At 38.8% G+C, this 13,542-nt stretch overlaps 1 protein-coding gene across 1 annotated transcript in view; it reads right to left on the reverse strand.

Moving 5' to 3' along the window:
• Window positions 1-13,542, reverse strand: part of TMEFF2 (transmembrane protein with EGF like and two follistatin like domains 2) — a 259,387-nt gene that overhangs the window by 51,822 nt on the left and 194,023 nt on the right. Inside the window, exon 6 of the mRNA XM_059052960.2 lies at window positions 34-182. Within this exon, the coding sequence (XP_058908943.1) occupies window positions 34-182 (149 nt within the window). The remainder of the gene's footprint in view (window positions 1-33; window positions 183-13,542) is intronic.

Below are 13,542 nucleotides of genomic sequence, written 5' to 3' on the forward strand. Positions count from 1 at the left end.
ATTCTTTAAAATGAATTTTGGTGTGAACATTACCTTGACATCGACCCAACGACATGACTTCAATTTTCTCCTGTTTCTGACATGATGCTTCTTTGATCTGACATGCATTATCATAAGATTTTCCATCAGAAGCACAGAGGGGATTGAAGTTGGTTTGAGAACAGTCAATGTTGCACACACACCTAAAGGAAGAGAGAAATAAAAATGTGTAACATCAATAGTGTTGTTACCACATTATAAATAAAACACAAAGTGGGAGAATTGCTAGGTTGGCAAAATGCAAGTTGGCAAAATTGAATTTTATCCTTCCAGGGGAAGTTCCTTCACTCTTCTACCTGAGATGAAAAGAAACATAGAACAAATCAAAAATAATTCAAAAGACCGAGCAATGGATAAAAATAAAAAGGGAAAACTCAGAAAATAATCATCAGTTAATCTCTGCCACTGGAACTTTTAAAACATGTACATAAACTTCCATGCTGATGCCTGCAGAATTTGAATAAGCTGAAGTAGTCATGAAACTCTGCTTTACAATTTCCTTAAATGAAATCTTGCTGTGTTACTTCTTTTCTCAGGATATTTGAATTGTGAAAGCTTGAGGAAAATGATTCAGAGGGCATTTAAGAGAACGTACACATGGAGATTATTTGGAATACAATCAGGAGTTAAATTTCTTCAGCATATATGAGGATACATATAAGATGTGCTAAACAGGAATCTTCAGTGGTCCTTAACATTTTGAGGAGATCACCAAACCCTTTGAGAATGAAGTAAAAGGTATGGATCTCTCCTCAGAAATACCCATACTCATATAAACAACTCTACATAATATTTTAGGGGTTTCATGGGCCCCTTGAAGTCTATCCCATGGAGCCCTTTCCCAGATACATATTACTCTTTCTATTTTCAGTTTTAAATAATTATAAATTGATTATCGCTCATGATTTTAATATTTTTATTAATAGAAATAAAAATTTGGTGAATTAATAAAAATTAGGTCACCTGAATTAAGAGAATTAGACATTTAAAGCAAGCTTCTTATGATTTTTCCTATGTGCTTATAATTCTCTGTATTTTACAGTCCACTTTGTCACTCAGAATATCGTGTTTATGTGTGCAAATATGTTAGTGCCTTAGAATATAAACCCATTTAAAATTTTTATTAATATTTATATTACTTTTCTAAATAGATGATATGCTTCTTGAAGTGATGAATCACACATTTTAGTTTTGTATATCTACTTGGAGCTGAGCATAGGATATAGTGATAACAAAAACAAGCAGCTGACTACATGCTGGGTTCTAAGCATGCATTGCTTTCTTTAATCTTCGAAACAGCCATTTTTCAGTCCGATGATATTACATAATGTCAGAGCTCTAGTAAATTGTGGAACAAGGACCCCCCACAGATGTGTTAAAGTAAAATACAACCCCTTTCCTCTTACTGCAGGCTGTGTATGTTTCCCGGAAAAATTTAAACATAGTTATTTATAAGCAGGTTTCTGGGCCTCCGTAAGTCTAGGGGAAAAGCCTAGGATTCTGTATTCTTAAGCAGTCAGCCTGGCACCAGACTCCCTTCCTAGGAATCACTGCTTGATTGGTTTTTTGACTGAGTGAGAGAGGGTTTGTCTACACACCAGTGCTTCTCAGAGTGTAGTCTTTAAACCATCTGTATCAGAATTACCTAGATCTCAGTTAAAAGTGTTGGCAGATACTGTACTAATTTATTTAATTTTTTTTTGGTAAGAGAATTGCTTTAGGAACACTTGGTTATTTATTTATTTTTTTTTTTAATTTTAATTTTTTTATTTTTTGGTATGCGGGCCTCTCACTGCTGTGGCCTCTCCCGTTGCGGAGCACAGGCTCCGGACGCGCAGGCCTAGCGGCCATGGCTCACAGGCTTAGTTGCTCCGCGGCATGTGGGATCTTCCCGGACCAGGGCACGAACCCGTGTCTCCTGCATCGGCAGGCGGATTCTCAACCACTGCGCCACCAGGGAAGCCCTACTTGGTTATTTTTAATATTTCACTTATTTAGATACAAGTAAGATAGATGGTAACCATCTCTACATGCTTACACATTGAGAGTGGTGTTCCTACCTTGGCCGTTATGGTGCTACTGGGATCGCAACATTGCTTCCTTGGCTGATTCTTGGTGTCTGAAAAAGCTGAGATCAGGAGCTCCTACATGTTCAAAGAGCTTTTGGACCTTTTCATAAAGGATTTGGAGAAGTGACTTGTACCTCAGGCTTGTTCTCCTTAACCATTTGTAGTAAATAAAGAGGGGAAGGGACTGACTTTTTTGTATTTTTAAAATGACAGCTTCATTTATGTTGAAGACAGTTTAGGTTTTGACTGTTTTTGTGTTAGATTCTAGAGACTATCTCCTTGAAAGACACTGAAATAATTACCTGTTAGCAGCCGCAGAACAGAGAGGAAGGTATGTGAGAACCTCTGTCCATCTGGAGTAAACTATGTAAGATATCAAGGGCTTTTCAGCTTTCTCCAAATTGAATACAAAGAAATTCAGGGATGTACACCATATATAATCTTGACAAAAAATGACTGGCAATTCAGAAATCCATTTGATAATCATAACAAAATGGTGAAATGAGAATAGAGGTGGAAAGAGAAAATTTGATTGAATTGAACTGGCCAGATTCAACGTTTCAGTGAATAATTCACTTAATTAAGCCGTAGCACCAAATTAAACAATTGTTCAGGATATCTTACAAGATCTTCCTTTTCCAGTTGGCTTTTTTTTTTCAGTTTGACTGATCTGATCTTAGTCCCACAGACATTTTGATGCCGACATCTTCTTCCCTTTCCTTTTCTAGAATTGCTCATTCAGGGATCTCCTTTCAAGGTATGTTTCCCCTTTGGAAATTCCTCATTCTTACTGCCTCAAATAAAGCCTTTCAGGAAATGCCTAAGATAAAAGTGTAGATATTTGGCATTTCTATTCTCATCTCAAAAGGAGGAGCTAGATTCTTTCAGGTGAAAGTAAGATGCAGTTTTGCTGGGCTATAAGCTTTAGGAAAGCATGGGTTATAATTATCTTTTTCTCTACTGTATAAGTGTTATCATACCTCCTCCTTTCTCCCTCCTCTTTGGGCCTTGTATATATTAAATAAATGCATGAGTATAATAAATTTGCTCATGAATTTCAGCAACAATTGGAAATTGGAAGTCTGTGAAGAATATTTTTCTTTCTTTGAATTAGTGGAAAAAGCTTCATTGATTGCTGAAATGGCTTTAAAACTATGTAGCTTAGGGAAAGGGAAACATTGGGACTGGCTTACAAAGACCTACCATTTCTACGTTTATGAAAGACCAATGAACTCTGATTATAGATCATTGCTTACTATATATTTTTTGTACCTAGGTTTATTAGGCTTAATTCATTAGAAAACCATGCAAGATTTCAGGACCATGGTCTCAAACTGTAAGTCTATCTTGATTTTTATCAGTAGTGGCTAAATCATCTTTGTGTTCCCTGTCCCGCCCAATACATTTCACACACTAAACTTTCAATAACTGTGGTTTCAATACATACATAAATGAAATGAATGAATACAGAAACATGATTTTATATTTTTAAAGAAAGGATAAAATTAATATAAATTCTCATCACTCTACTGCCATAGCAATAGACATAGGGTAGCTAAATAATTTTCTTGGCAAATATTAAGTGTCCTCATTGAGATCAAATGAATATTCAATTGAATTTGAGGATAATGATAATAATACTAGCTTATTTAATGATAGTGCCTGTCCTAGTGTTATGTGCTTTATATGTTATTACTCCTTTCATCCTTCTATCTCTATGAGGTAGTTACTTGTACCATCTCCATCTTACAGATAAGAATATGTAGGCTTGGAGAAGTCACACAGCTTGTACGCAGAAGAACCTAATTTCGAATATAGGTAGTCTGATGCCAAAGCCTGCACTGTTCTACATACTGTTCAGTACAATGAAAAACAAGAAAGATCCAAATGCCTACTATTAACTAATTAAACGAATGCTTTGGGTGAATAGGGCTTGAAAAAACAAGACTGTGTCTACTTTTGGAATATTTATCATGATTTTATGAATTTAAATAACATTGACTCAGTCTCTGTCTTCCCAAACAAGTGATCCAGGCTTTCTAGTATCATAGGGTCATGAGGATATATCAGAGAATATTAGTTTTTTGTTTTTTTCTTTTTGCGGTACGCGGGCCTCTCACTGTTGTGGCCTCTCCCGTTGCGGAGCACAGGCTCCGGATGCGCAGACTCAGCGGCCATGGCTCACGGGCCCAGCCGCTCTGCGGCATGTGGGATCTTCCCAGACCAGGGCCGAACCGGTGTCCCCTGCATCGGCAGGTGGACTCTCAACCACTGCGCCACCAGGGAAGCCCCCAGAGGATATTAGTTTTTAAAAATTCTGAACTAACACTTGGTATTAGAATGAGTAACTGATACATGTTAATCTGTTTATTTAAGGCATCAATTGTTCACAACATTTTATCCTTAATGAAACTCTATATAAAGTTGGCTCCACATAAAAACACACGCAGACAGACACACATACAAACACATTACAACTGACTCTACTGAAATTACAAAATTGTTATGTTTTAGCACAAAATCCAAGTCTCTACTTCGAAACTTTACAAAAAGTTTTGGAAGTTCATATTCATGGGGCAGCAGGGTTTTGTGTCTTTATATCAGTGGATGAATTTGTGTATGTGTGTGTGGAGAGGGGGCTCCCTGGTAGCATTTACTCCATTGTTAATGTGCCTGTTCTCTAGTTCGTATTTTTACTTTTCTGCAACCTTCTCAAGGGCAATGTGTCTTTTTGTGTGTGTGTGTGTGTGGTACGTGGGCCTCTCACTGCTGTGGCCTCTCCCGTTGCGGAGCACAGGCTCCAGATGCACAGGCTCAGTGGCCATGGCTCACGGGCCCAGCCACTCTGTGGCATGTGGGATCTTCCCGGACCGGGGCACGAACCCGTGTCCCCTGAATCGGCAGGCGGATTCTCAACCACTGCGCCACCAGGGAAGCCCAATGTGTCTTTTTTTACCTTTGAACTCCTGGTACCTAGTACAGTGGATCATAGCAAGGCTTTAATAAATGCTTGCTGAATGAATTACTGAAATTGTGGCAGGATGGAGTTGGAAAAATTTAAAGAAAACAGTCATTGCCTAGACATTAACACATAGGAGCAAGAACCTCCTCCTATGTGTTAATGATAATATTAACAGTGATATATTCAGATAAACTCTCACCTAATTTTGTGTTATTTGGCACATGGAATCTCTAAGGAAGAAGGACCTTGAAGAACTAAGGTTCACCTTCCTCCTTTTATTTGTGTCTGCACAGACAAAGGAAACAGAGCCCTCGCTAGCCCTTAGCCTCCTCAATGGCATGGAAGTCCAATTACAAAAAGATGTTTTCACCAGCCAGGTTACTACTTAAATTCTGTGGTATATGGCTGCTGTTTTTAAGAACCAATACAATTTGAATGCAGTCCTGACTTGTCAGTTTAGTACTGTTTCAAACCACTGAAAAGTATAAGGTTCTGATAAAAAGGTGACAGAATTATCATATAGTGTAATAATGAGAGTGCAGGTCACTCTGTGCTTTCAGAGCTTATGTAAACTAATCCAGGGTTTTGCTTTCTACAGAAATGAAAGGCGAACATTTTTAAAAACAGAAACTATCCCTTCTTCCCTGCTTTTGGCAAATAATTGCATTATTATTCATTCTGAGAGGAGTAACTAGTTAATTACAGCATGTCACAAGTATTTTATGTGAGCCAAGGATTTGTAAGGCTGAGAACTGCATGGATGCCTTTAAGGTTTTTTGTGTTTTCTTTTCTTTTCGTCTTTTTTTCAAACTATCTCAGTCTTTTGACACTTTGACACTACGATTACATAGATCTCTTTTCTTCTAGGCTACAAAGAAAAAGAATCAGCCCTACTCGAAAATAATAATTTCAGGGGTCTCTATGTGGAAATACTCCCCTCTGAAAATCCTTCAGAGAAAATTAACATTGACTGAAAACATTAGCTCTCTGAATTGTAAGAAAGAAGAGAAATATCCAATAAGTTTAAAAGACCACTTGATGGAGCAAAGAATCTAAATTATAGGAAGTAAAACTCACATACATTTATAATTATTTCATGAATATTTTGGGGGATTTGACATTAATTCAATTCCCTGCCACTCTTGAAATGCCTCTTCCAGGAATGTTCTGAAATGAGTTAAATAAGCCTTTCCCTTGTATTTAAGAATGTCTTGTCATCCACCAGAGTGTGAGGATGCAAACGCTTCCAGGTAGCAAATTACTTATTCATGTGTCTGGTTTGTGGCTGCCCTCTAATTTCAATAGATTTTGTTTCATCTATTAAACATACTTGTCACTTATTCCTCTCCCAAGGTTCTTGATCTGATGTCCATTCAGAATTTTGACCATACAACATTCCTAATCAGTTTTAAAGCACTCAGTTGCATGACAGTGACGGTGGTTTCGGGGTTGTTTTGGACCTTGACTGGTTTGTTTCCCTGGAGCTTGTCTGTCTCTAAGGTTACGATGCAGACCCCTTCTGGCCTGGCCAGTAAATGAGGTCAGAGCTGCTGTCAGTGCTCTCGGTCAGAACTGTCATGGGTGAGCTGCATTATAGTAGTAACAGTAAAAACAGTGTGTACCTTTCACTCAAGACTCCTGTGATACTTTAAATCCATTTACTCATTAATTTTCATGTCACTCCTTTTGATGGAATTTGATTATAAGTATTTTACCTGTAAAGAAGCTACAATTCAGGAACGACTGACTTGTGGGGAAAAAAATAAGAGATGTGAAAAGTCATTGAAAAGTTAAACCCTCTATACAAAGGGTGGAAGAGTGTTGACTGAGAGGTAAGGTGAGGAAGTCTACCATATTGTTACTCAGGTGACATATGTAAGCTTGGGCCAATAGCTGTTTTTTTTAAAATTTGAGAACGGCAATCCTTTTTGTTTTGAAACCTAGGAGGAAGGAGCAATGCCCTTCTCCAGACATGTAACCTAGGATTACAGTGAGGGGGACCAGGCTTCTCTTGTACATGGAGAAAGTTCAGTTGCTATTAATATCTATCTTTTTATAAGGATTAAAGCATAGACATTAGCTTATTAGATGGAAAGGATTGAGAAAATGTCTAGAACTGCAGATAGCCAGTCAATGGGTGTGTGAACGAAGGGAAACTAAGCTGAGGAACCCTTCCCCTAGGTGATGTCAGAACTTTCAAAACGAGAATCACATATTTAACAGGAGGAAAGATTCCAGGGAAAGAGACTGACGGCCATGTATTAAAATAATGTCTAAAATAATAAAGGTAGATGGGAATGAGATTAGAGTTTGGAGTTTTGTATCAAATAGACCTGTGTTTAACTGAGGCTTGATCACTTACTAGTTGTATGGCATTGGACTAGTTATTTAACTTCTCCAAACCTATGAAAATCGTTTATAAATGTATATAAGCTGCTTAACACTATTTCTAGAAGTTGTAATTACCTAATAAATATTGGTCATCATTAACTTGTGGCTTAGTGGTTTCCAATCCTGGATGCAGAGCAAAACCTCTTGTGGGATATTTTGACCTTGCGTGCCAACACAAAGATTCTCACTTAGGAGGTCTGGTATGAGGTCAAGGTAACTGCTGTTGTCAAAAATGCTACAAAATGTGATTCTGATGTGCAGCTGTGATGAGTTGTAATCATAGTGAATACTCTTTCTTACCCTCTAAGACTAAGAGACTTTCCAAATTTAGTGTAAGATTCGCCATGAGAAATTCTGATCATCCCATCTGGGATGGGACTCAGAAATCAACATTTTAAGCAAGTTCCTTAGCTCTTTCTAAGGCAGATAGCTTGCACAGCCTACTGACAAATCTCAGCCACACCCTTTTTCTCTCTCTCTTTTATTCCATTATAAAGAGTTTAATATTCTTGTTTAATGTACATGCTTCAGTGACACGTATTCCTCCACGTGCTTCAGGTGATATGTGTGTGGTTTCAGGTGACAGGAACAGGTGATTAAATGCACTGATTGAAAAACATCAGTAGTGGAGAAGTCAGAAGGACTGATTCTTCAAGTAAAACCAAGATGGAGTGGTGAGAAAGGAGATGAAAGTCTGGAGGGGGCCCCCAGTGCCAGGCACTTAGCTCCAACTTCCACATGACTCCCAGGTTTAATGCTCACAAGGTAGGGGGGAAACCATGGAAACTGAACTATCTCAAAAGATGGATAGGATTTAACAGAAATGTGATGGAAGAAACGACATGGGGAGATGTGTGGAGGCAGACAGTGCACCGGGTGCTGGGGAACAGGAATAGATCAGTCTGATTGAAATGAACTCTTCCCAATAAAAGTGGCCGAGTCCAGCATTCTATAGACAGATTATAAAGGGCCTCAATTCCAGTCCAAAGAGTGGCCTTTATCTTCTAGTCGGTGGGGAGTCCAGAAAGCTTTCTGAACACAGGGTGATGAGAAGGTCACCTTGATGAAAGGGGTGCTTTAGGAAGATTAGCTGGTAGTGGAGTGTGGGCCGGCGGACTGGTCACCAGGCTATTGCCGTCAGCTAGAGGGACTAGCAAAGGAAGCTCAAGAGTGAGGCAGTCACTCGAAGGAAGAATCCATAGGGCTTAGTGGCTTGATACTTAAGGCATATTGCAGCCAAGCACTAAGGAAAAAAATGTCACCCCTATGCATTTCCTGCTCTACCCTTTCCTCTTTTTTTTTTTCCTGACCTGTGTTCTGTTCCAAATCGGAAACTCAAGAGAAGAGCAGCCGGGCTCAGGGTGGCAGCTGCATGTGGGATTCAGGAAGGCATTTTTTCCTCTCCTGGTAGGAGGAATTTTCTTTCTTTGCTCCTGGGACAGAGGCAAACAGGGTTCTATCATGACTCTCACTGTTGTGGCCTCTCACATTGCGGAGCACAGGCTCCGGACGCGCAGGCTCAGCGGCCATGGCTCACGGGCCCAGCCGCTCCGCAGCATGTGGGATCTTCCTGGACCAGGGCACGAACTCGGCAGGCGGACTCTCAACCACTGCGCTACCAGGGAAGCCCGATTCCTTGGATTTTTAACATACACCTGGCCTGATTTCAGGACTGATTGATGAGGACTGTGGCAGCAGCTACGATTCGTGCTGCTGCTTTAGAGAGCAAACAAGGCTCCCTCCGAGGCCTCGGGTGTTCCCACGCCCCCTTCAGTATATAGGATGTAGTTGAAGCAGGATTGAGCCCGTGATCCATTTTCATGTATCACAGTTGCATTTTTCTCAGGATTATTTTTTCCTTTTTGAAGCAGCTGCATTTACATCCTAAAATAATCGGAGTAAACAATTCTTCTTACTCATATACATTTTTTAAAGTATCTTGAAGCAAAAATCCCTCATTAGCATCATGTGTATGCTTTTGCTCATTAAGCTGGAAAACATATTCAATAACCAAGGCTGACTCTCTGATTACTAAGAAGCAAGGTTGCTCTGACTAGATGGGTCTTAGTACGAAACAGAGTCAGAAAGCATGAAAATCCCAGAATAAAAAGTTGGAAGGACAAACAATATAATGAAAAAAATCGCATTTGAATAATGTGATAGACTGAATTCCTACTCACTCCTTTCAGTCACAATCCATGTTGAGTGTTTTAGCACCTTCCTCTAGGACCAGTTGTGGGATTCCCACACCCACTGCAGCCAGTGGGGTGGCTTAATGTTTATATTTTACAAACTAGCCCTCTGGTATGCTTTCCTTTGCTAAAGGACTTTCAGGGGTAAATATGCATGAACATCATTACAGTCTAGATTTTCCAGAGAGCTGCAATTTCACATCATGCCCTTGGATTTTATCCGTGAGATATAAGAAACAGTAGATAAAAAATAACTCTGCATTGTGGTAAAATTGCTAGTTTGAAAACACTGTCCATTACATTGTTCAGGTGGTTTTCATTTGTCTGTTTAATTTTTATTTAGTTTCCGATAAGGAGACTCATGATAATTCTTTTCAAAGAAAAACGGTAGTGTTACTTGATGGTACGGCATATCTCCTTTTATTAGGTAATGTCACCTTAAGACCTGATGTGTTTTCCTTTACTCCTTGGCTCTCAGGGAGCTAAGAGCAATAAGTGAGTAAAAGTGTGTGTGTGTGTGTGTGTGTGTGTGTGTGTGTGTGTGTGTGTGTGTGTGTATAAATGATGGGTGATAAATGGGAACAATAAAATATCTATCCAACAAGTTTCAGTCAGTTTTATTGATCTTATGATATAAAGGTAGGAAAATAAGGTGACCTTTGTATACTTGCAGCGTTTCCTCATGAAATTAATTCTCCGTGCTTTTGTAACATGTTTTTTTTCCAGACTGATGTCCACAAAATTTTATGTTATAATTGAGTATAAAAATAAAGTTGATTAAGTTATGCTGGCATGAACTAAATACATTCATAATTAAAACTTGTATCAAATAATCTCCCTTTATGATTACATCATCCTTTATCTTTCACTTATTAACTTTAGTGTCAATTTAATTTAAATTTGTTTTAAAAATAATATTTAATACATATTATAACATGTTATAATAAATTTCATTATTTGAATAATGAAAAACATGATTAAAATATTCCTAAGGATGTTATATACCAATCCTGGAAAGGGAAGGTAGGAAATATGATTAAGGAAGGAAGATGCCTTTAACTTTATCCATAACGTTATGTCTCCTAAGAAAAGATAAAAAATAAATATGGTAGGGCTTCCCTGGTGGCCCAGTGGTTGAGAGTCCGCCTGCCAATGCAGGGGACACGGGTTCGTGCCCCGGTCTGGGAGGATCCCACATGCCGCGGAGTGGCTGGGCCCGTGGGCCATGGCTGCTGAGCCTGCGCGCCCGTAGCCTGTGCTCCGCAACGGGAGAGTCCACGACAGTGAGAGGCCCGTGTACCGCAAAATAATAATAATAATAAATATGGTAAAATGTTTGTTAAAACTAGGTGGTGGATGCACATGTGTTATATTTTTGATAGTTTCAAAATATAATTAAAGATTAAAAATATTAGATTTGACATTTTGCTTAAATGTCAAGCTTAGTAAATATTTTTTGCATCGATTTAGACCTAGATAATCTATTTCTAAATTGTTTAAACCACATTTGAAAAAAATAATGTGAGCATGGAGAAATTCCAGTAGACTAAAATGTGTCTTTGTAAATAATAACTGTTTATGTCTATATAAAAATAACTTTCAAGTAGAGTTTGTTATATGAAGGGAATCATCTCCATCCTTCTCTCTCTTGTTCTCCTCATCTTACTTGTTCATCCACTGAAATGTTAAACTTGCAAACACATGGTGGCATTTTAGTTTACAGGCCAAGCCAGCGTTCTTCATTGACTTCCTGCAGTGTTGCCAGTGAGTTTTGATGCTCTGAAACAGGGCTGTATGGCAGTGTTGCAGCCAGAAATAGACATGAGCTATTCCGAAACCCTTGGGATGAAGGACTTTAAGTAGAAGTGTTTGAACATTTTGCCTTGAAATAAGAATGCTTTAGAGTTTCTCAAACATATTAAGCTTTAAAAGGTAAAAAGTTACAGGATGTGTGAATACCTCCCTGCTGTGAACTCTCTGTAAGGTCCTCTTATTAAAGGTGTTTGGAGGTCTGCAACTATTACTGCCACACTTTTTCTGTGTTTTTGTTTGTCTTTTATTCCTAGGCACATTCATTTTCATTTATCACGGATCTCACTGAATTCAGTCTAACCCCGTACGTGTAGTTGAGCATCTACTTTGTGCCCAGTACTGGGCTAAGTATCACAGACACCAAGATGGCCCATGTGATCCCAGCTGGCAACAGAGATCACAGTGAAATGAGAAAAAAAAGTATCCACAAAACTGTCATCTAAGTTGGCATAAACAATGTGTTTTGAGAGCACTGAGGAGAAACAATGACTTCTACCTGGAGGATCTTGAAAGGTTTCAGGGAGAATATGATGCTTGAACTAGAACTTTAAGGAGGAGTAGAATTTTAACAGGTGGTTTCCATGGTGACTTGTAGCAAGAGAACTTCTAAATCCTTTACTGCACTGAAGTTACCTCTATAACAATATCATTTCTTATTCTCTTCCCTCTGTTGACTCCTCTGTGTGCATGATAAAACATCTTTCTTCATCCCTAAAACTCATGTCTCCCGTTTCATGTTAGAAATGACAACATATGCCTCCTGTTTGGAACCCAGAGCCCTAGAGGCTTCTGCAAATCAGGTGAGGTCATTGAAGGAAACTTGCACCAGGAGTCAGGACTCTGGCTTGGTCATTCTTGCTCTCTAGCTGCTGGGTATCTGGCTGCAGGTTACTGGAGGACAAGCTGACCAAATAAGATGATGTCTAGGGTGTGGTCAGTTCTAAAATTCTGATACTTTATTTCCTTACATTCATATTACCTAGTACTTGTGTTTATCTAGCACATCCTCATTTTCCTACTATCTTCCCCATTTTTGTAGCTTCTTCTCTGTTAAAGCCTCTACTCAATGAACTTGGCATTCTCCCCTGCCCTCCCTGGCCCCTAGCTCAGTGATTTGCACATAATGACATTCCACATATAATTGTTGAATGAAAGAATGGATGAATGAGGATTCCTGTCTGATTTTTCAATGTTACCTTAATGTCCTTCTAATGGTTGAGTTACTCAGTGATTCCTAACTCTCCAGGGCTCCAGCCATGCTGTGTCATCTGAGAGTACTTCCTTCCTGGGGCTGCTGCTTCTTCTACTAGGTTGCTGGCTGTTTCATCATCTGTAGCCTTACTCACTTGCTCTCCATCCTGTCCTGTGTCACATGTCCCCACAGTTTAGTGGAAAGAACATGGACCTTTGGATATTGTTATTAGGGTCTTAGCCGGTTAGCTGTACCTAATAAATGCTTGTTGAATGAACAACAGACCTGAGTTAAAATCTTTTTAAAAAAAATTATGTTACTGAAGTATAGTTGTGTTAATTTCTGTTGTATAGCAAATGATTCAGTTATACATATATATACATTCTGTTTCATATTCTTTTCCATTATGGTTCATCATAGGATATTGAATATAGTTCCTTGTGCTATACAGTAGGACCTTATATAATAGTTTGTATTTGCTAATCCCAAACTCCCAGTCCATCCCTTCCTTCCCCTGCTTGGCAACCACGTCTGTTCTCTGTCTGTGAGTCTGTTTCTGTTTTGTAGATAAGTTCATTTGTGTCATGGTTTAGATTCTATATACAAGTGATATCATATGGTATTTGTCTTTCTCTTTCTGACTTACTTCACTTAGTATGATAATCTTTAGGTCCATCCATGTTGCCGCAAGTGGCATTATTTCATTCTTTTTTTATGGCTAATAATTCCTTTGCATGTATATACCACATCTTCTTTATCCATTCTTCTGTCAGTGGACATTTAAGTTGCTTCCATGTCTTGGCTGTTGTTAACAGTGCTGCAATGAACATTGGAGTGCATGTATCTTTTTGAATTATAGTTTTCTCCAGATATATGCCCAGGAGT

Source organism: Kogia breviceps, chromosome 2 (genome assembly GCF_026419965.1).
Source record: "Kogia breviceps isolate mKogBre1 chromosome 2, mKogBre1 haplotype 1, whole genome shotgun sequence".
NCBI lineage: Eukaryota > Metazoa > Chordata > Mammalia > Artiodactyla > Physeteridae > Kogia > Kogia breviceps.